At 39.7% G+C, this 24,503-nt stretch overlaps 1 protein-coding gene across 8 annotated transcripts in view; it reads right to left on the reverse strand.

The window, feature by feature from the left end:
- The window catches only part of TWSG1 (twisted gastrulation BMP signaling modulator 1), a 62,530-nt gene that overhangs the window by 37,796 nt on the left and 231 nt on the right, over positions 1–24,503 (reverse strand). Inside the window, exons 1-4 of one of the 8 annotated variants that reach the window (XM_071208438.1) lie at positions 24,004–24,062; positions 21,297–21,456; positions 16,432–16,519; positions 1,055–1,116 (exon numbers count right to left, since the gene is read on the reverse strand). In XM_071208438.1, the coding sequence (XP_071064539.1) occupies positions 1,055–1,102 (48 nt within the window). In that variant the 5' untranslated portion in view covers positions 1,103–1,116; positions 16,432–16,519; positions 21,297–21,456; positions 24,004–24,062. Of the gene's footprint in view, positions 1–1,054; positions 1,117–16,431; positions 16,520–21,296; positions 21,457–23,137; positions 23,314–23,776; positions 23,977–24,003; positions 24,087–24,503 lie in introns of those variants that run through there. The other 7 variants (XM_071208437.1, XM_058277369.2, XM_058277368.2 and 4 more) reach the window with 7 other exon arrangements.

Below are 24,503 nucleotides of genomic sequence, written 5' to 3' on the forward strand. Positions count from 1 at the left end.
AAGAAAGCGTTTCAACTTTATAACCTCCAACTTTATCTCTCCGCCACTACCACCTCAACATATAACTGAGTACAAGAACAAAATCTACTTTTTAGGAGAGCAGATATAGCTCAGTGGTTGAGTGCCAGCTTCCCACATACACAGTCCTGGGTTCAATCCCCAGTCCCGATACCACGAGGAAAAAATCTGTTTTTTAGCTCTTGGGGTTCACTGCCTAAATTAATTTAAATGAATAGCTGACATGTAATAGCAGCACGCAGGAGTGGCTTGGGAGGCCTGAGCCTCAATCTCCTCCAGCCCCTTCCTCTCCTCTAAAAGATATGATTAACAGTGGTCTCTCGATCTCACATAAAGTATGACTGAAAACATCTTTAAAAATACTGCTATTTCTGTTGCTCTGTGACATATTTAAAACAAAACAGTGGGCCTTGTGGGACAGACTGCTTATAAAGAAGGCAGCAATTATGTCCCATCCTCTATCTACCATCTTTGCAATGTAACTTTGTAGTTCCTCAGATGAAGGGAAAAGGTCTATTTCCACATCCCTAAATTAAGAAACTTTTTTTTTTAAAGATTAATTTTTTAATTTATTTCTTTCCCCTTCCCCTTCCCCCTCCCCCAACTGTCTGCTCTCTGTGTCCATTCGCTGTGTGTTCTTCTGCGTCCACTTATATTCTTGTCAGCGGCATGGGAATCTGTGTCTCTTTCTGTTGCATCATCTTGCTGTGTCAGCTCTTCGTGTGTACGGCGCCACTCCTGGGCAGGCTGCACTTTTTCTGCGCTGGGCAGATCTCCTTACAGGGCGCACTCCTTGCGCGTGGGGGACACCCCTGCATGGCATGGCATTCCTTGCGTGCATCAGCATTGCGCATGGGCCAGCTCATCACACAGGTCAGGAGACCCTGGGTTTTAACCTTGGACCTCCCCTATGGTAGGCAGATGTTCTACCGATTGAGCCAAATTTGCTTCCCCAGAAGCTATTGAGACTTGCTCTGATGAACAGAATTCAGTGAAAGTGACATCTTGTCAGTTCTGGGTCTAGAATTCAAGGAACCTTGAGTCCTTCCACTCCTTCTCTTAGAATTTTGCACAGCTGCCACATGGAGCCAGGAAAGCCTGATGGAAGATAAAAACCACAAGGAGTAGAGACAAGCCGGTTCAACTAAAGCCATCCTAGATCAGCCAGCCTCCAACCAATGCAGCAGCTGATAATTGACACAAGAATGACCCCAGAAAAACCACTCTGCTGATTAAAGCCCCAACATCCAACCCACAGAAACAAGAGCTAAATAAATTATTGTTTTAAGTCCCTAAATTTTGGGGTGGTTTGTTCCTCCACAAAAGCTAACTAATCCAGCTTGCTTTGTAAAGGTAGCTTCAAAGCAATTCTTTGTTCTTACCCCTGTCCCTCTTCTCTTTTTTTTTTTTTTTTTTTTTTGAGGTACCGGGGCCAGAGATTGAATCCAGGACCACTGAGCCATATCAGCTCCCCATTGCCTCTCCTCTTGCACCAGACTGCCACTCATAAACAAACCCAATTTAACCAGAAACTATTTAGCCACCATTGCCTACTTGGCTTTCCCTTGCTTAAGAGGTACCATATACATATTTTATAAGAAAAATAATATTTTATGATTTGAGGGGAAATTACTGTTTTAAACAACATTTATTTTACTCTGTTTAGAAGGCACTCCACAAGTCAACTTTGCAAGCCACCTTTCCATCTAATATTTAAATCTCTTCTAAAATGCTCCATCAACAGATGGTCATTCTAGCCCATGATGATGAGCCCTTCCCAATTTGTAAAGCTCTAATAAATGTTTTCTTATATTGATCTGATATCTGCTTCCCAGCAGTATGCTCTTTAAGGAACCCCCTCCCCAAACAATTATAATTTCTCTCTAACAAAGCCATTCTAATTTTCCAAGGTATCTGCACTCAACAGTTTGGAATGTCTGTCTGCTTACCACATGGGAGGTCTGCTTAATTGCCAACCACCCGCAACTCCCAGCCTTCTGTGTCTCTGCAACTATGTTTTGCACTACATGACCTTTCTTCTCCGTAACAACAAATAACTTGTACAAGAGTAGAAAATAAACTGAAACTGGGTCAGTTGGATTCTCTTCTGAGATTTTGGAAGTGGGACACAGATGTCTGCCCATCTCTGTTAAAAACTTGAACTGGGGCGTTATACAAAGCTGGAATTGGGGAGACCATATTAGGCCACAAACATATAACAAGGAGAAGAAATAAATCAAAGAGATCATAGTACAGAAGAAGTGAGACCATAAAGTACTGGATAGGGTAGGAAAAAAGCCATTTTGTTTCTCAACGAAGTTCTAGTTCTCAGTTCTAGTCCTTTGAGAGGTCTAGCTCCATTTCTTATTCTTGAGATATTCTTATCAGTTGGAGTAGGCTTTAGTCATTTCCAACCAAAAAAAAAAGACCTAAATAAAACAAAGAAATGTCTATTTTTTACCCCCTGTCTGCTCATTTGAGATCATATACTACCATAGTTTCTTGATTGTTCCCCCATGACATGATGTTAAATTGCATCAACCATGTTGTCATTAGCTCTAAGTGTGATAATGATTAAAAAGATAATAATAATAGTATAGTTCAGGGCATAACATAACAAAAAGCAGAGCAGACTCATCTCCTTGATTATGAACACTACTGCCTACATTGGGCATTGCTGGGAGAAGACCACTTTCTGAAAAAACCCTTTCTTAAAAGGCTTTAATCCTTTTCCAGAGAACAAATGCAGGGGTTTTCCAAGAAAAGGGAACATACCCTACAGGATTGCTTATAAAACTAGTTTTGGTCCAGTAGAGAGAACTTATCAGAACGGAAAATCATACTACACAAATCAATATACATCTGCTCCAAGTAGAAGGGAAGGTTAATGTCAGCCAATCAGAACATGTCATTACTTCCTTCCACACTTGCTCTATATGAGCTCCCTTCTACTTTCTGAATAGGAAGTTGCCCAATTCATGAATCACTCAATAAAGCTGTGATATCCTAAACTGTATGAAAAGCTTTTCTTTTATCAGTTTGTTTTGGCTAGCAATATGTTTAAGTCAGCAATGTTTGTTAAGTCAGTAAAGTATTCCAACAGTTAATCGTAATAAGATTTTAAAAATATTAAACCTAATGGAACATTGTTGATACGTGTTTTTAAAAAAATTAGTACTGTTTAATTCTTACTTTTCTAAGTTGATAATTGTGTTTTTAAAACTTAAGCATATATGGGAAGTTGATGTGGTTCAATGGATAGAGCATCTGCCTACCACATGGAGGGTCCAGGGTTCAATACCCAGGGCCCCCTGACCTGCATGGTAATCTGGCCCATGCTCAGTGCTGTAGTGCACAAGGAGTGCCATGCCACGCAGGGATTTCCCCACACAGGGGTGCCTCATGCATAAGAAGTGCACCTCGCAAGGAAAGCCACCCTGCATAAAAAAAGCACAGCCTGCCCAGGAATGGCACCGCACACACGGAGAGGTGATGCAGCAAGATGATGCAACAAAAAGAGACGCAGTTTCCCGGTGCGGCCTGATAATGCAAGCGGATGCAGAAGAACACATAGCAAAGGGACAAAGAGCAGACAACGAGGGGGAAGGGGAGAGAAATAAATGAGCTGATGTGACAAGATGACACAACAAGAGACACAAAAGGAAAAACATAACAAGAGACACAACAAAGTAGGGAATGGAGGTGGCTTAAGGCGCGACTAGGCACCTCCCTCCCATATCAGAGGTCCAGAGTTCAGTTCCTGGTGCCTCCTAAAGCAATAAAGATGAACAGACACAGCAAGTGCAAACACTGAGGGGGTGGGGAGAGATAAATTTTAAAAAAAATAAACCTTGAAAAAAAACTTACGCAGAGGGGGATCGGATGTGGCTCAAACAGTTGAGTGCCCACCTTCTACAAGGGAGGTCTCAGTTCGGTTTCCAGTACTTAAACATAGGGAAAAATATTGATCCCTATAAAGTTTATCTTATTACTTTTCTAGACTATTGGAGCCAGTTTATCTTTCTAATATATGATATTTCCCAAAATTGGTTTTAATTCCTTGGTATTTCTTCTCCAAAGTCCTCTATTACACAGCACTTTCAAGAGTCAATATTTGGGGTGTGGGTTGTGTGGGGCCCTCTCATATTTTTTAGTGTGACATTTTTTGTGATTTATGTATCTTAAAGAAAATTTAATTAAAAAAATGTTCGGAAAAAAAAGAGTCAATATTTGTGCTACTTTCTACCTATTGCATTAGTTTGATGTCAGTATGCATCTATGACCTGATGAATACAAATGATAATATATAAGCCCTGTGCAACAGTGAATACTCATACCTCATTCATGTAATGCAACTATGAGGTAACTTTGCTAGGATAGAGATAAAGATGGTTACTAAAAAGGCAGGGAATTACTGAGAAGTATAGATGCTTAATCGCAAAACTGGTGAGCCCTGATTTTAACAAAATTCAAACTTACTTGGAGATCTAGGGGGAAAATTTGCTAAAGCCATACTTGCTTTGTGACTTCTTTCTCTATAAAAACCTGTCTATAAAAAAACTTTTAAAATTGTCTGACTTGTTTCTGGAGGGAAAGAGCATTTTTTTTTTAAGATTTATTTATTTTATTTCTCTCCCCTCCCCTGCCCCCCGCCCCAGTTGTCTATGTGTCTATTTGCTGCGTTTTCTTCTTTGTTCACTTGTGTTATTGTCAGCGGCATGGGAATCTGTGTCTCTTTTTGTTGCATCATCTTGCTGTGTCAGCTCTCCATGTGTGCGGCACCATTCCTGGGCAGGCTGCACTTTCTTTCGTGCTGGGCGGCTCTCCTTACGGGGCGCACTCCTTGTGCGCGGGGCTCCCCCACGTGGGGGACACCCCTGGGTGGCAGGGCACTCCTTGCGCACATCAGCCCTGTGCATGGGCCAGCTCCTCACAAATCAAGGAGGCCCGGAGTTTGAACCATGGACCTCCCATGTGGTAGACGGATGCCCTAACCACTGGGCCAAGTCCACTTCCCGAAAGAGCATTTTTTGAGTGCATTTATTTTTAAAAACACCAGAGGTTAAGGATACCAATAATTTTGTTTAAGTTTTATAAAGGTTACCACTTAGTCACAGAAAATAAAACTTTATTTAATCTTTTTTTTTTTAAATAAAGCTTCTTTTCCATTTTAATTTACATTATAGGTAGAAAAGATCCCTTTACTGTCTTAATTACTTGTATTTACATTATTTATTTACACTCATTCAGGAGTAACAAATCTATTCAAAGTATACAGTGTTTCAGTCTTTTCCTATGTATCTCTGCTTCCAAATGGTAGCTTATTAATTACTGCTCATTTGTGCTAAATAATTTTAAAACGAATGCCAATTTAATAGCTTTCCTTAGAGAAATCTGAATCTTTTTTTAAAGATTTATTATTTATTTATTTCTCTCCCCATCCCCCCAACCCCAGTTGTCTGTTCTCTGTGTCCATTCGCTGTGTGTTCATCAGTGACCACTTCTATCCTTATCAGTGACACCGGCAATCTGTTTCTTTTTGTTGCGTCATCTTGTTGTGTCAGCTCTCTGTGTGTGTGGCACCATTCTTGGGCAGACTGCACTTCTTTTCGTGCTGGGCGGCTCTCCTTACGGGGCGCACTCCTTGTGCGTGGGGCTCCCCCACGTGGGGGACACCCCTGGGTGGCATGGCACTCCTTGCGCACATCAGCACTGCACACGGGCCAGTTCCTCACAAGTCAAGGAGGCCCGGGGTTTGAACCACAGAACTCCCATGTGGCAGGCGTACGCCCTATCCATTGGGCCAAGTCCGCTTCCCAAATCTGAATCTTTAAAGCATTCATTATGCCATTTACTGAAATGTATTTGTGAGGTTGTTTAAAGTTGGAGTGAAAGGGTAGGTGGGTGATGCTGTAAAATTACTGCTAACTAATGGAGGTTAAAGCTAATAGCCTATTTAAAAGCTGCATGAACTTGCCTGAATAATCTAACCCTAAAGATCAAAAGTATTTCCCACCCTCTTAATAGTTGCCTGTGCTGCACTTTTACATGTTGGTGTGATACAATAATATACTATAGTAATTTGCTTAATGAATCATAACTTAATCGTAGAATACAAAGTGAAAGGATATAGTATGGAGAAAGAGGTAGAGGAAATGAGATGAGTTTTATTACTGTACTATCAAAAAGACAAAAATGAAGGTTAAGATTTTAATAGAAGTATTACAGCTAAAACTGGATGGATGCCAAGCAACAATATGCAAGCTAAAGTTTTTCTTTCTTTCCACCTTCCTACAGAAAAGACTGAAAAATCTTTGTCTTAATAAAAAAGAAATTTAGTCACATAAATTGAGAAAGTTTACAGAGTAAATAAGCCTCAAAACATATCAAGTAATCGCTACTCTTCATAATTCATGTCCGAATTCTTTTCCAGAGAGATTGGGAAATAAAAATGAGATCCTCCAACCAATCTTTTAGTCAGCATTCACGGCTTTTCAATTTTCAAAAACATATTTAATTTCTCATTTCCAGGAGAAAAATACTACTTAGACAAATTTAATACATGGCATCGGGTTCTCAAAAATTAAGAGAGCAAAAGTATATGGAAAGCATTTGCTTATGACTACTTTTTTAAGTCAAGAAAAAATTGAAACAACTTCCATGTGTAAATAATTATAAATAGCAGCCATGTGCAGCTCAATAAGCAATTCTTTTCTATTTACATGTCTTTAAAAACATTGAGTAATATTTGATCATAAACATTTGGAAACATAATTTTTTTGACAGTAAGCAGACTGATTAGGACGTCTCTAAATATAAAAACCATTTTTTAAAGTGGTTTGGACTCAATTATTAGAAACATGAAAGAAAAAAACTCAAAATGTTACTCTCTGTGATGATTCAAGGGTTACAGAAAAAGTCTAAAAATTACTTCATTTTAATTAAGCTGCATCTTTTCTTCAGGACACTTAAACCTTTATCTGTTTTGTTATGAGTACATAAATTAATCTTCTGTAACCAGAAAGGCATTGCTAAAAAGTCTAGAGTCAAAATAGAAAGGAATGCTTTACAAAAAATTGAGAAAGCATTTTTCTAATTAAAATAGGCTTTGGATAATATCTATTAGCATAAAAAAAGGGGGGGGGGGGAAACACCCTAATTCTGAACCAGGCTAGTAAGACAGAGAATCAACAGACGGATCTGGAACCTGGCAGAGAGTTCACGTGGACATCAGTAACCCCCAAGATGGCTGCTGGAAGACCCCCACCCCCCACCCCCAAGATTCTGCTATCCAGAACAAAGACTTCTTCTGAGAGCAAGGAAAAGCTCCAGATGTTCCCTAGGGACTTTATCATTGGGTCCTCACTAGGGGATTGATGGGTGGGGTAATCAATCAAAACAGCAAACAGCTGGAGCCCCTCCCCTGCCATTAGCACAGGGGTGGAGTAATTAGTTTATAAAGCAGACCGTGAGGCCTGAACATGCTTTCACACTGTGTTCTTGCCTCTGGACCCGTTCCTGCCCTCTGTGCAGTGCCCTCACCATTCTTCCTCAGCCACGTGGCCACACAAGTAAACCTGGGGATTTATAATCCATAATGAGGAATTGTAGCTTGTACATCAGCCCTCTTTATCCTTTTTCACCCCCTTCTTCTCTACCTGGGACCCCTGCTCTGCTATTTTTTCCCATTTCTCTTCCCTCCCTACCTGAGTAATTTACTGACCTAACTGACCAGGAAATTCATTTCTGCAGCATAGCCAAGAACCTAGATAAAATCCAGTAACAATTCTTCCACTCTTGTAAATTCCTATGCACTTCTAACAAAAAAATGATTATATACTATCATAACCTTAAAAAACAAGCATTTTATCTGGTATGAAGACCCATCAACATAATTTAATAGCTGCGTAACAGTACATCCTATGTGTCAACATTCAGATATAGTCCTTAAAAAAAAATTTTTTTTTTGTACCAGGGGCCAAAGATTGCTCTAAGGACCTGACATGTAGGAAGCTGGCGCTCAATCACCGAGTCTCATCGGCTCCCCTGAGTTGGTTACCTTGTTTGTTTGTTTTTAGAAGACACTGGGAACCAAATCCTGGATCTCCCATGTGGGAAGCAGGCGCTCAACTGCTTGAGCCACATCTGCTCCCTAGTCCTTAAATTCTTGATCCATAATTTATCCACTCTTGTTCTGTACCACCACCTTAAAAAACTTCATTATTATCTTTCACTTTATTCTTATTTCAAAATCCCCATTTCTTAAGTAGAAAATATAGTAGTTGATATTTGGAATTCTCTCTTAGGACTGGGCTATTTATAAATTTTACTAACTTTCCTATGACTAAACTTGGACACTGTGGAGTTGAATGGAATATGTGATCACAACCAAACACAAAATTCACAAAAGTTCAAAATAAAGACTGACTCAATGCTTCCAATGACTTACTGGCGCCACCTCCCCCAAAGTTCCCAAATAGATTTATTTAACACTAACAGGCACTGTGCTAAGTGCTTTAAATGCATTATTTTGAATCTCATAAAGCCCCTATCAAGATAGGCATTATTATTTTGTTTCAAATGAGGTGATGAAATCTGTACATCATTTGAATAGTTAGTGGTAAACTGAGTATGGCCTACCATTTGTATTTTTGCTATTTAAAAAGTATGTTCTCCCAAGTCCCTGGAGCATTTCCCTCATGTGAAGAGCCGGGCATACATGGAGCCAGTGATCTTAAATGAAGAAACTACAATCGTTATTTCATGTTCAAAGTCCTCAAGGTTTCCTGCTCCCTTTCCTATAGCTGGGATATAGTACAGTCACCTTTCGTTTCTGGAAGCCAGGAAGACTTTCCTCTCTCTTGAAATAAAGGAATCATCAGCTAACTTCTGGGATGGTCGATAGAGAGGAAAAAAAAGGAATAGTATTTTCAAACCTAAGCCTAAAATTTTTTTTTTTTTTAATTAGTTTGGGATTCAACATTGCAGGCTCTTAAAAATGACTTTGCATAAACATGAACTTATACAAATACAGGTCTCCAAAATTTTTTTCGTTGTGATAATACATATAGAACACAAAATATACCATTTTCACCATTCCTTAAAATTATTTGAGTTAGTTTTTATTTACTAGCCTCCAGCCTTCAGTACAAGTTAAACAAGAAGAATCTTATATTGATAAGACCTGTATTTATAAAATTCTTCCCCAATTTTAATATGGCTGTAGACTATTTACTAGAACTTTTAATGAAAACGCCTGTTTATCAGAATAGCCCTTCAAGGAAAAGCTTCTGGGAAGCAGCTCAACTGATAGGGTGTCCGCCTACCATATAAAAGGTCCAGGGCTTAATACCCAGGGCCTCCTTGGCCCATGTGGTGAGCTGGCCCACGCGCAGCGCTGCCACATGCAAGGAGTGCCATGCCATGCAGGGATGCCCCCTGCGTATCGGTGCCCCACACACAAGGAGTGCACCTCGCAAGAAGAGCCACCCTGTGCAAAAAACGCAGCCTGCCCAGGAGTGGCGCTGTACACACAGAGCTGACACAGCAAGATGACACAACAAAAAGAGATAGATTCCCAGTGCCACCTGACAAGAATGCAAGCAGACACAGAAGAACACACAGCGAATGGACACAGAGAGCAGAGAACAGTGGAGGGGGAAGGAGAAAGAAAGAAATAAAATAAATCTTCAAAAAAAAAAAAGTTTCTACTGACTCCAGAAAAATACATGTAATAAAAATACATTTTAAATGACAACATTCTTTCCCCAAATTTCCATCATGCTAGATTTTCATTTCATAAAAGCTTTTTAAAGAAATTGCCAAATTCTCTCATAATATTCATGTTGGTCAATATAGGCTGGCCCAAGTGTAAAATTTAATTTTCCATTTGATATAAAGTTTCAACTTTTTTTCCATCATGAAATTATTGAACGTGATTACCCACCTTTGAGAAGATCTAGCCTAGTACTTCACACACAGAATTCCATTTGACCCTGGTACTAATATGCTAGGGCAGGGGGAGTAGAAAGAGTAGGCAGATCTGATGCCAAAGCCCCAGTTGTATGAACTCAGACAAAGCACTAAATCACTCTCAACTTTCTCATCTGTATGTTGAGGAACAACAACATTTTCTCTAAGACTTATGCTCAAGGGAAGCAGATGATATAGTCATTAACTGGCTGAAGCAACAAAAGAATCAAGTATTAAATTCCAAGTCACTGGTTTTGCAACTTTTAGCCAGGACACTTATTTAACCTTTACAATGATTAAATTTAGGCAATGGTTCTAACTGTATTCAGGTACCCAGAGTGAAAGATCTAATCATGGCTTTGATTTAACAACCTAAAAAGTTAACTATGAATTCATTCTCTTTAAGAAAGAGTAATAACTATAATTACTGAAATGCTAAATATTGATGAGAGAAGCTTTATAGTTCTCATTTCAATATTCTAAGAAGTTTCTCAATGATTTTAACAGGAATATCTAACTAAAACTGGCAAGTCCTTTAACTCTGGAATTCTGCTTTTCTTTATGAAGACATTGAATAAGCTTAAGTATAAAAGTAAAAGAATGATATTACAAAGATTATTTTTTAAATGTGAAGTAGGCACAACTGGATAAAAATGAATTTAAAGTTACAAAATGCATAAGAACTTAAATGGGCACTGGTAGATTGCTTACAAAATAACTGCCATAACTGACCTTGGACATGAGACTTGCTTGAGATATAGCACTGTGTTTTGGGCCCCTGCTTCTGGGAACCCATCTTTCATCAAGTGAGTAAGTCCTGATACAATGACAGCCTCTGTGACAATGGCAGAGATGGCCATCTCGGTTGGGCCCCCGAGATCAACCAGCTTGTCAACTGGCAACCATGTGAAGTCAGGCTAAGCCAGGGTGCCTGCTCATCACAGAGTTAGCCAAGCTGGTCCAGACCAGAAGAATTACCAGCTGACCCACAGAATCACGAACAACAACAAAAGGTTGACATTTTAAGCCGCAGCAAAAGCTAACTGATTCAAATACATTTATTTTTAAAAAGCATTAACAATCTGTAAAATCGCTCCAGGGTGCTAAAAATTAATACACAAATGACTGATTGCTCCATCTGCTTCTAGAATTTACAATTAGCTAACCAAAATTTTAAAAATTCACAAAACACTGTCAAAAACACAGAGCAAGAAAATTAGCTAAAAAATTAATTAGAAATAAAAAATGCAAAATCTGAAAAAAAAGATACAAAATGTACAGTTGTAAAATTATCTGTGTTCACAAAAATCTAATTAAAATTATTTTCAAAAATGTTAACTATTTTAACAATTCATTCAGAACCAGCCAATAAGTATATTAAATAAAGAAGGTATGTAAATGTCAACTGCAAAGAACCAAATGAATACAGTCTTATTATGATATATAAAATATACTTTCTCTATCAATTGTCCTTATAATAACAAAGACTGTAGTTCTGACAAAATTATGAAGCAAAAATAATGACTTTTTGGGAAGTGGATGTGGCTCAACTGATAGAGCATTCGCCTACCATATGGGAGGGTCGAAGGTTCAATTCCAGGGTCTCCTGACCTGTGTGGTGAACTGGCCCACGTGCAGAGCTGCCCTGCGCAAGGAGTGCTGTGCTGCACAGGGGTGCCCCCACGTGGGGGTGCCCCACGTGCAAGGAATGCGCCCTTCAGGAGAGCTGCCCCACATAAAAAAAGCGGAGCCCGCCCAGGAGTGGCACCGCATACACGGAGAGCTGACACAGCCAAGATGACACAACAAAAAAGAGACCCAGTTTCCCGGTGCCAGAGGGTGCAACTGGACACAGAGGGCAGACTGGGGTGGGGGTGGGGGTGGGAGGGAGAGAAATAAATATAATAAATCTTAACAAAAATAAAATAACTACTTTCCTAATATGTCCTATAGATCCCACAATCAACTATACTCTCACAGATTCTATACTTCGAAGTAGTTTGATGTTATTCTCACAGCTCCATCTCCAATTCTCCTGAAATTCACTATAAAATTCTCAGAGGCTCATGGCAGCCACTGAGGGAGAACTTGTGGAGAGTGCTGACCCTTCCAAAGGGAACATTTGTGGTGTAAATCTAATCTATATTTTCTGCTCCTGTACAGCTATCAGGGAAATCTGCTTGTTCCTGGCAACTAGCATTAAAAATTTCTTCTAAATTATAACATGTTATCAATGTAACATTCTCTTTTCCTGCAAAGTTATTATCACAATATCCAGTTACTTGGTATATTAGGAAATAAGAAGTCAGGTTTACTAGAGTTTCCATTTCCTCTCAAGTACTCTGTTCCCCTCACTGCCAATCTCTTTAATTTTCTTCATTGCAACACCACTAACCGGGTTTTCATTGATACTTAAAGATTTGCATTAGGGAAAATCGTGAATATGACAGACATTCCAAATTTTGAATGCCAGAAGACAGAGATTTTATATAATTAATTACCTTTAATAGAAAAATCTTATTCTATATACATTAAAGGTTCTGTTTATTTCTTAATGGGAACCAGGGGGGTTTATCTAAGACAGAAACCTTTTAGAGTTAGAATTTACAAACTTCCAAATTTCCAGGTCAGAGATGGAAATTATTAACTTTAGGAAGAATCTTATTTACATTATGATGCTTAGTTACTGATAAATATTTCCATTCTCTAGCTGTTGCCAAGATCTGAGAGATTTGTTAGCACTGTTGTTAAAACAAGAAAACATGGCCACTGAAAACAAGAGTACAATCTAGTATAGACAGCAAATGACTTGGACTTATGAGATGTGGCAATGAGTCCTAGCCAATTAGCTGCAGCATGTAACAAAAACCAAGTCTCAGTTTCTTGGTCATAAAAAAGGGCTGGTATTGATGGATTTTCTCTTGAAGACTCTGGGGTCCAAATGAGACAATAAATATCAAAATGTTTTGATGACCCAGCAATCCTTCACCTAAGTTTTTATCCAAGAGAAATGAACATGTATGTCAACACAAAGAGGTTGGATGCAAAAGTACATATCAGCTTTATTCATAATTGCCCAAAACTGAAAACAACCCAATGTCTATCAGCTGGTGAATGGATAAACATTTCTGAATTGTGGTATTTCCACAAATGGAATACAACTCAGCAAAAAAAAGCAAGAACTAACCAGATACATGCAAAAACATGGATGAATCTCAAATCTCTAAATGAAAGAGGCTAGAGAGACTACATGCTCTGGATTTCATTTATACAACATTCTAGAAAAGAGAAAACATGGGGTCAAAAATCAATCAGAGGTTGCCAGAGGCTGGAGCTGAGGTAGGGGGTTAGGTTTGACTACAAAGGGGTGCAAGGGAACTTTGTAGGGTAATGAAAATAATCTCTATCTGGATTGAGGCAGTGGTTAGATGAGTGCATATTTTTCAGAAATCATAGAATGGTATACCTGAAAAGGGTGAACTGTATGGTATGAGAATTATAACTCAATAAACCTGACCACAAAAAATGCTTTGGGAGATCAAGGAATAGCTTATTCTACCTTTGAAGGACCAGTACAGTACACTGTGATTTCTCCATAAGTTTTACTTTAAATAAGCCTAAATTGAAAAATATAAAGCATCATATAAATGCAAGCTGGTAATAAAGAAAGCAATGCAGAAGACAGTTCTAACTCTGAAAATACATTTCTCTACTTTTTAAGTTGAAACTAATTTTTTCTATAACTAACTCAAATACATTTTTTACAAAGAAACATAAAACAATGCTAGTGAAAAATGTAGAATACAAATATTGTATAAATAATACAATTGTTAAAAATCACCTAAGGAAACGGACTGGGCCCAATAGTTAGGGCGTCCGCCTATCACATGGAAGGTCCGCGGTTCAAACCCCGGGCCTCCTTGACCTATGTGGAGCTGGCCCACGCGCAGTGCTGATGCGTGCAAGGAGTGCCCTGCCATGCAGGGGTGTCCCCTGCATAGGGGAGCCCCACGCAAGGAGTGCACCCCATAAGGAGAGCCGCCCAGCGCGAAAGAAAGTGCAGCCTGCCCAGGAATGGCGCTGCCCACACGGAGAGCTGACACAACAAGATGACGACACAAAAAGAAACACATATTCCCGTGCCACTGACAACAACAGAAGCAAACAAAGAAACAAGACGCAGCAAACAGACACAGAGAACAGACAACCGGGGTGGGGTGGGGGGAGAGAAATAAATAAATAAATCTTAAAAAAAAAAATCACCTAAACATAGAATAAAAACTGGAATACATGAGTAGTCTGTATTTGGACAATAGAACTATGAATTATTTACTTCCTTTTTCTACTCTATGTATTTTCTCAATATTCTTGGAGTAGGAAATATTCTTATAATGGCAAATAAACATTTGTTTGGATAATACAGAGTCAATGAAAAATGGGTATAGGGCCTGTTTGGGGATGACAGAAAAAGTCTGGTAATGGATGGTGGTGATGATAGCACAATACTGTGAATATGATTAATGCCACTGAATTGTATGCTTGGGAGTGGCTTAGATAGGAAAGCTTATGTTGTATAGATATTATTAATACCACATTTTTTTCTTAAATAGAGAGAGACTAAAGAGACAACGACAAATTCAACCCCCGACCCTGGACTGGATATAAAAATGGGTGGAAAAAATGCCCAAAAGGACATTACTGAGACAACTGAAAAAACTGAAATAAAAACATACTTACATCAACACCAAATTTCTTAAACTTGACAACTGCACTTAAGGTGGTTACATAAGTGAATATCCTTGTTCTTAGGAAATGTGCATAGAAATATGTGTTCAAGGAGCATGGTGTATACAACCTACTCTCAAATGTTTAGAAAAATGGATGGCTACATAGAGAAAATGATAGATAGATAGATAGATAGATAGATGGATAGATAGACAGGCAGACAAGATAGATATAAAAAGAATGATATAACAATTATGGCAACATGTTAAAAGCTGGCAAATCGGGGTATTTCAGTAGAGGGTATATTTGAGTTACTGTATTATTTTTGTATTATGTTTGCAACTTTTATGTAAATTTGAAATTATTTAAAAATAAAAACTATAATTTAATTGAATAGTATGACATCTTAAGATACTTGTAATTAATGTTTGTTTACAATGAAAAAATAAGATACTCTAAATGCAAATTGAGGTTCTTAAATATTAAATTAAGCAAACCAAATACTTATATCGATGTGAAAAAAAATATAATTAAGTGAATGCATATTATGTAAGCAACAACAACCAACAAAGCATTAGATTGTTCCTATGCTGACACTACTTTCACAAACTTTACTTCGGTCAAGTATGTATTTAAAGACAAATAAAGGGAAGCGGACTTGGCCCAATGGATAGGACATCTGCCTAGCACATGGGAGGTCCACGGTTCAAACCCTGGGCCTCCCTGATCCATGTGGAGCTGGCCCATGCGTGGTGCTGATGCGTGCAAGGAGTGCCATGCCACACAGGGGTGTCCCCCACACAGGGGTGTCCCCCACGTAGGGGAGCCCCACGCGCAAGGAGTGCACCCCATAAGGAGAGCTGCCCAGCGCAAAAAGAAAGTTCAGCCTGCCCAGGAATGATGCCGCACACACGGAGAGCTGACACAGCAAGATGATGCAACAACAACAAAAAAAGAGACACAGATTCCTGTGCCGCTGACAACAACAGAAGTGGACAAAAGAAGAACATGCAGCAAAATGGACACAGAACAGACAACAGGGGTGGGAGGGGGAAGGGGAGAGAAATAAATAAAAAATAAATCTCTAAAAAAAAAAAAGAAAAACAAATAAATAGGGAGTAGATGTGGCTCAAGCAGTTGAGCACCTGCTTCCTACCTGGGAGGTCCTGGGTTCAGTTCCTGATGCCTCCCAAAAATTAAAAAAAAAAACAAGCAAACAAAAGGGGAGAAAAAAAAAACCAACTCAGGAGAGCTAATGTGGCTCAGTGGTTGAGTACTGACTTCCTATATACAAAGTCCTGGGTTCAATTCCCACCTTGGTACCTCAAAAAAATTTTTTAAATAAATAACAACAAATAAATAAAACATTCTCAATTAGCCCTTACTCAAAAGTATAAATATAATTAGGTTAGGTTTTAACAAATCTGTATGGATATATCAATTCTCTTTAAAGGAAGAGGACATCAGACAAATCTTCCGACTTGGAGTAGATATTATCATGTTGTTCTTTATAAATTCTACCTGATTGGACAACTTTGACCCTGCAAATAACATAAACCTAAATGAAACAGTACTGAAGGCACAATTTATCATTTTAGCTAATAAAATGACACACAAGTTCATGTCTATATATATGGCCTACCAAAATATATTAAATGGCACCCATTTCTTTGGTAAACCTAGTAACCAAAGCTTAATAATATTAATCCTACTTACTTTTAAAGTGCCCCGATGCAGTTCTCTAAAGTAATCCAGGTGGGTGAGGTTGGGTAGGTACAGATGAGACTGGCCATGTTGATCACAGCTGAAGCCAAGGATGGGTACATGAGGAGTTATTTTATTATTCTATTTTGTGTGTTTGAAATTTTCCAAGTGTAGTGTCCCAATGAAATCCTCACTTTGTTCTAACATCGTAAATTTTAGTCTCCATTTGTAAATTTCAGCAGCTATTAAAACTGCATTACACATTTGAAAGAAACAATTATTTTTCTCTTAAGTTATATCATGCTTAAATTATTATTTTGGGACATGTAATTTAAAATATTTTCATGGAGTGCTAACCAAAGCAAAACAGAATTAAAAAAAAAAAAATGGGACAAGAACTCCAACTTTTAAGGTCAGGGAAGTGGGGAACAAAATACTATAGAAAAGGGAGTGGATGGATGTAGCTCAAGCAGTTGAGAGCCTCCTTCCCCCTGGGAGGTCCAGGGTTCAATTCCTGGCTCTGGTACCTCCAAACAAAACAAAAACTATAGGAAAATAGTGTTCACAAAAGAAAGAGAAATAAATTGTAAACCAAAATATTACAAGTGTAGCATCAAATCAAGATAACGGTAGCAAGAGACTGCTGTGAAATTTAGTTTGCATTGATTAAAGCAAAAAGAGAGTAAATTATTGTTTAGTTAACAGTAATTAAGAAAGTCCTGAAGTTACCTAAACTATTCATATTTTTAGCTAAATATACTTAAGAAATCTGGAATCATTAATAAGAAATAAATTATTTTGAAATTCTAACTTATTTCAGAAATGAAGATATATATATATTTTTTTAGAATTAAAAAAAGCAGAATGTCAATTTAGCACATATGAGTAATAAATATTCAGATAACCAGTTATGTGCTAAAATGATGTATCAATGATCTCTGAACCTAAGTTTGAATATTTTCTTGAACTGTAACATTTATCCCAAAAATGCCAGACCATAAATATTAGCCAAAAGTTATCACAAGTCAATAGGGTTTTTCAGTTCTTAATGTAAAATGGGCCTTGAGATTTCTGGGATAAAAGCATGGTACTGATCCAAAATGTAGAAGGTCTTTTTATAAATGCAGCAGAAGAAACTAGTAAACATCTTCCTGTTAAAAACAAATCCAATTTTTTTTTCTGGAATAGCATAGCTAAACCACTCATTATGTGAGCAAGGGAGTAAACCAAAACAATTTCACCTTCTTGATGTTTAAAGTTAGATTTCTTTCCTGTCAGAAGCACAAAATAAATATTTATATAGGGACCACCCTTATGCATAGCAACTTGTAGGAGTGGCAGTAATGACTGCACTGCCTTGAGACCATGCTGGTAAAAAATATTTATGTAAGTATGAGCTTCCAGGGAAAATTTTTTATACTTAGTTATTTCATGAGGGTGGAGGGCATCACTGTCAACATAAACAAATGTTCTAACTTATCCTCATAGCACATCACTTCGACACTACAGATGTTGTTCAAACCAAACCAAAATAACAGAGAGAACATGTAAATTCCCTCTAAGATAAGTAGTAGCTTTCCTTCAACTTCTGTAGTACAGCATCTTTACCTTTCTTAACGTGCTTATCTCCCAACTTGTATTAGTCATTCCCATACATGTCTCTTCTGTAATGACCTTAAGAAGAAGGGCTATTACTGCCATCTAAAATGTCAATGTGCCTTACCCACTGTTAAATATGAAAGCGGCATTTTAACAATAACTTGATACATGCAATGTAAAGCACAGACCCAGCAATTCTTACCCTAATCAGGGCCATCAGTCTCTTTGAGACCTTCTTGAAAGCTTTGGACCTTTTCCCCAGAAAACTGTGCATACACAAATTTAAATTCTAGAGATCCCCTGAAGCATGTAAGAGGTCCAAGGATCCTAGTTAACAGTTCTTGGCATGTGAAACATCAATAGGCAATTTGTTCTTCAATGAAGAGAAGATGTTTTAAGAGGGGCGTTAAAGCTCAAGTTTCTATCAGAACAGTCCGGCTGTCCCTACCCTAGAGCAAGAAGACAAGAGCCAGGCATCTGCCCACCATTCACCCACCCCTAACCACAGCAAGAAACCCAGTCAAAACAAACACACACAAAATCAACCTTCTCTTCAGAAAAATGAACAGCCTCAGAGCAGAGAACAGAAACTAGGGCTTCTCTCCCCCTGAGTGAAACCCCAGTCCCTAAGCCCTGGCCACAAACACTATCACCCAGCAGGTTTTTATTGTCTCAATCTTAACTATAAACAGGCAACTAAGAAATACTGTATATTTGAGGAAAGCTTGCCACATGAAAGACTAAAAAAGAAAAGGAAAAAAAAACATCTGGGAACAAAGAGATAATTCAGGTAACAGAACTAGAAGGATAAACACACTTCCACCACCACCAATAAAACTTCCAATAAGTAACCTAAGAGATATCTGAGAAAATAATGTGTCCCAAAACAAGTAAATACTGTTACCATGAAAAATTAACAAGCAAAAAATAAGAGTTCTTGATTTTTAATAGTTATTGTTAAACTAAAAAAATTCAACGGAAAGGGTTTGATGGTAAAGTCAAGGAAATCTCCCAGGATGTAGAATAAGAAGGTAAGGACTGGTATAAAAGAGCTACGAGGCTATATACAGGCAATGAATAATCAGAAAATGAAATTAAGAAAACAATCCCACTTACAACAGCATCAAAAAAGAATAAAATACTTAGGAATAAATTTAACCAAGGAAGCACAAGACTTGCACAGTGAAAACTACAAAACGTTGTTGAAAGAAATTTATAAAGACTGAAATAATGACATTCCACATTCATGAATCAAAAGATTTAATATTGTTAAGAAGACAATACCCCCCATATTGGTCTACAGATTCAATGCAATCCCTACCAACATCCTCAACGACTTTTTTGCAGAATTCTACAAGCTGATCCTAACCCCAAATAGCTAAAACAATCATAAAAAAAGAACAGTGTTGGAAAACTCACACTTCCTGATATCAAAACTTATAGGAAAGAGAATGTGGCTTGTGATTGAGCTCCTGCCTACCACAAGGGAGGTGCCAGGTTCCGTTCCTGGTACCTCCTGGAGAAGAAGAGCAAGACAACGGGCTGGTGAGAAGGGCTGGTGCAGCAAGCTGACACAACAAGATGATGCAACAAGGAGACACAAAGAGGAAACACAAAGCAGCGAGCAAAGCTGGCTCAAGCAATTGAGCGCCTCTCTCCCACATGAAAGGTCCTAGGTTCGGTTCCTGGTGCTGCCTAGAGAAGACAAGCAGAAACAGAGAGCACACAGCGAATGACACAGAGAACAGACAGTGAGTGCAAACAACAAGGGGGTGGGGGATAAATAAATAAAATAAATCTTAAAAAAACAACTTACTATAAAGCTGCACTAATCAAGACAACGTGGTACTACAGGCATAAGGACAGACATATAGATCAATGGACTAGAACTAAGAGTCAACCTTAAAGTTATGGTCAAATGATTTCCAACTAGGGTTCCAAGACCATCCAATGGGGAAAGAATAGTTTTTTCAACAAATGGTGCTCAGAAAACTGGATAACAATATGCTAAATAATAAAGTTGGACCTCTACCTCATACCATACACAAAAATCAACTCAAAATGGATCACAGACCCAAACATAATTAAGCCTATAAAATCCTTAGAAGAAAATATAAGCATAAATCTTTGTGACTTGGCATTAGGCAACAGTTACAACACCAAGAGCACAATAAACAAGAGAAAAAAGATAAATTTGGAATTCATCAAATTTAAACTCTTTTTGTGCCACAAATGATACAAGAAAATGAAAAGACAACTCACGGAATGGGAGAAAATATTTGCAAATCATACAAATGATTCTTGTATTCAGAATATATAAAGAACTCTTATAACTCAACAACAAAAAGACTAATAAGCTGATTTTAAAATGGACATAGTTATGAATAGACATTTCTCCAAAGAAAATACACAAATGGCCAATTAGCACATGAAAAACTGTTCAATACCATCAGCCACTAGTGGAATGCAAATTAAAAACATAATGAGATACCACATCAGACCCACCTACAATGGCTATAAACAAAAAGACAAGTGTTGGTAGGATGTAGAGAAATTGGAACTCTTATACATTGCTGGTGAGAATGTAAAATGGTACCACCACTTTGGAAAACACTAGTTGTACTTCAAAATGCAAAACATAAATTAACATATAACCAAGCAGTTCCACTGCCAAGTATATACCCAAGAAAAAATAAAACATACATCTACACAAACACTTATGTACAAATATTCATGCCAGTATGAGTCATAATTATCAAAAAGTGAAAATAACCCAAATGTCCATCAATGGAATTGAGAACTAAAACATGGTGTATCCATACATAGAATACTATTTGGTCATAAAAAGGTACTGAAGTACTGATACATGTCGTCACAAAATGGATGAACCATGAAAGAAGCATAAACATACACATAAAACAGAGTATGATTCATTCATATTAAATGTCCAGAAGAGACACAGAGAGAAAGTAGATTAGTGGTTGCCTAGGGGTGGATGGAAAGGAATGGGCAAGAGATAAAAAAAATAAAATAAAAAAATAAAGGGCATGGGATGATGAGAATTAGTTTGTGGACAGTTCCACAACTCTGTGAATATTACTAAAATCCACTGAATGGTATACTTCATAGGGGTGAATTTTATAGTATTATGTGAATTATATCTCAATAAAATTGTTAAAGCTATGAACAGCTAGTACCTCAGGCCCTGGCCCAATAATCAGGGCTTAAAGTATTCTACACTAAACTTTAATATTTTTAAAAAGTATTGTTAGTCCTACCTGGATGAGGCATTTGCTCACATCACTAGCACAGAGTGCTTTGTTACAACTCAGTGACACAGGGAGCCAGGTCAGGAACGTCAGGATGGCTACAGTAAGCATAACAACACAGTGTGACTTCATGTTTCCTCGGAGAAGACAATCTTTAACTCCCAGGAAGCTAAACGAACATATAAAAACAAAAAACAAAACAAAACTTTAATTCAAAGACAGGTGCTAGGGTAAAACAAATACAAAATGAAAAACAAAATACATAAACGAAGATTCCCTGTGTCAAAAGACTTGAGTAATCATTTAAAAATCTTTCTCAATGAAAGATTTAAACACTTAAAAAAAAACTACGATTTTACACAATGTTTTGTATGCCATCATCAACAACCTAAAATACTGAAATTCCTCAGACCTACTCAGAAATGGTGACAAAGATAACTACAGTGAATTTATCTAAAGTCTCAGTAATCTGAGAGTAAGTCAAGTGAATAGCTAGTTTCTATCCTGCATGGCCACTATTCAACTTTGGTTTTGTACTATACTTTTAAAACATTGTTTGTACTGTTGTTTTAAAACAGTAAAACATTGTTCATTGTTCAATATTTTAAAACATTACAAGATTTTTAAACTCTTACAATTAAAACAAATTTTAAAATGCAAATTATTCTAATGATTATTTATGACTATTTCACTTTGTCTAGGCAGTAAATTATTAACTGCATTAAGACTCTGGATAACTCATGAAAACGTGAAGATATTTCTTTAATTCTATTAGCATCATAGATTCTTCAAAGCTACTGCAAACATCTTAGAGCTAAAAGAGAAAGAAAAAAGAAAGAAAAAAGACCAGCTCAAATTCTGACAGGAGTTAAACAGACAACAAGGTTAGTACTCTTTTAAAAACAGAGGATGTGTGGTTAATAGTATAAACACAAGAATGTTCTTCTATTACAAGGTGTTGAGAAGATGGAAACACATGGGAAAAATACAACTAATGCTACCTATAGACTACAGTTGGCAGTAATATGTAATATTTTTGCAGCAACTGGCAAAGAAGGTACTCTATCAATGCTAAGGTCAATAATAGGGGTGTACGGTGGACAGGGGGGTATAGGATTTTGCCTTCTGGAGTAATAAAAACATTCAGAATGGACTGAGCTGATGACCACAACTCTGTGATGAAACTAAGAGCCACTGAGGGTACACTCTGGATGGATTGTACGAGGCAGGGACCATATAGCACAGTGAACCTCGTGGTGAATGATGGACTGTGGTTAACAGTACAAATACAAGAATGTTCTCTCACGGACTATAGCAAATATACACTACTACTACATGGTGTTAATAACAAGATCGTTTGTGAGGATAATCCACCAAATATAAACTATGGAATATAGATAGCAGTAATATTATGACCATGTTATTTCATCAGTTTTAACAAAGGTGTCACAACAATGTAAGGTGTTGGTGATGGGACAATGCATGGGACTCTTGTATGGTTTGCACGATTGTTTTGTAAACGCACAACTTCTCTAATAAACAGAGAGCGAGGGAGCGAGAAATGAAATAACTTCTTGGAGTTAAAACACATTCCAAAATAATTCAAATAAATGACTACTGATCTAAGAAGGGTAAAAGGTGGGTTTATGGGACTTTTATGATTACCTTAAACTTTTATTCTAAGTACTACGAAATACAATAAAGCAAAGGCATAAAATAAAAAAATAAAGGGTTTTGTACCTAGTATGACAATTTTGAAAGAAAGCCCCAGTGATTGTTCCTGCCGCCCACAAAGCATTCCCTAAAGACCGTTGTTAGTAACACAGTTTTGTAATATACGTAACACACACCAAGCTGGATGATTGCTGGGGCCCTCAGCCCATATTCGTGAGGCCAAAGAAGCCACTTAAAAATCGCTCTGTTCAGAGTCAGTTTTCATCCTACCACCACTCAACCAGCTTTTGTTTTGTTTTTACTTTCACGGTTCTCTTCTGGAGTGTTCCACAAATCCGGGCAGCTCCCAGACTTTTTAGTGGAAAAAGTAAACGAGGGACCGTTCAAAGCAGGTTAACAGAATTATTTAAAGGGCTTTTTTCCCCTTTTTCCTGAGGATTTGGGAAGACCCCATGAGAGCGGTTTCATTCATCACGACCAGGCTCCGCTCACCTCGAGCCGAGGCGCCCAGAGGACGGACCCCGCAGAGGGTGCCCCCGGGGGCGCTGACAGCCCGGGGCCGAGGCCGAGCGCGAGGGACGCCGAGGCCGGCGGGGGCGGCCGCGCCGCCACGCTCCCCGCAGGGGGCCGCAGGGGGCCGCAGGGGGCCGCAGGGGGCCGCAGGGGGCCGCAGGGGGCCGCAGGGGGCCCCGGCGCCGCGCACCGCAAGGGCGCGCCGCACCTTTGTCCTCCCGCCGCGGGCCCAGGCCGCGCGGGGCCCAGTCCCGCTCCCGTCCGCCAGGCCCGCCGAGGACCGCCGCCGCCCGCCCGCTCACCGTGCGCCGCCGCCGCAGGCCGCTACCTCCTCCCGCGGTCCGGCCCAGCCCCGGCGCCGCCGGCCGCGCAAGGGGAGGCCAGGCCGCGCCTCCGCGCCTCCGCGCCGTCCCTCCGCGCCGCGCCCGCGAGCCCGGGCACCTGGACGCCCGCCGCCTGCCCGCCACTCTCCCGCCCCAGCCGCACTCGGACATGCGCCCTCGACCGCAGGGAGGCGTTGCTCACTCACCAGCGCCTCCGTCAGTGTGCGCCCGCACCGCCGCGGAGGCCCCGCCCACAGGCCCGCCCGGCTCCCTCGCGGCCCCGCCCCCTGACCCGCGGTTCCGCCCCCTGCCCCGCGGTTCCGCCCCCGCTCCCTCGGGGCCCCGCCCCCCAAGGCACCTCGCCCTGACTCCCTCGCGGTTCCGCCCCCTGCCCGCGGCCCCGCCCCCTGCCCGCGGCCCCGCCCTCCGCAGAGGCCCCGCCCACAGGCCCGCCTGTCTCCCTAGAGGCCCCGGCCCCGACCCGCGGTTCCGCCCTCCGCGGAGGCCCCGCCCACGGGGCCGCCCCGGGACACACCCACTCCGCTCCCTCGGGGCCCCGCCCCCAGGGCACCCTCGCCCCTGCTCCCTCGCGGTACCGCCCCCTGCCCGCGGCCCCGCCCCCGCCGCGAAGGCACCGCGCCGAAGGTCTGCGCCCAGGGCCTCAGAGAAACCCCCCGCCACCCCCGCTTCCCAGCGTGCCCCTAGA

Source organism: Dasypus novemcinctus, chromosome 16 (assembly GCF_030445035.2).
Source record: "Dasypus novemcinctus isolate mDasNov1 chromosome 16, mDasNov1.1.hap2, whole genome shotgun sequence".
Lineage (NCBI taxonomy): Eukaryota > Metazoa > Chordata > Mammalia > Cingulata > Dasypodidae > Dasypus > Dasypus novemcinctus.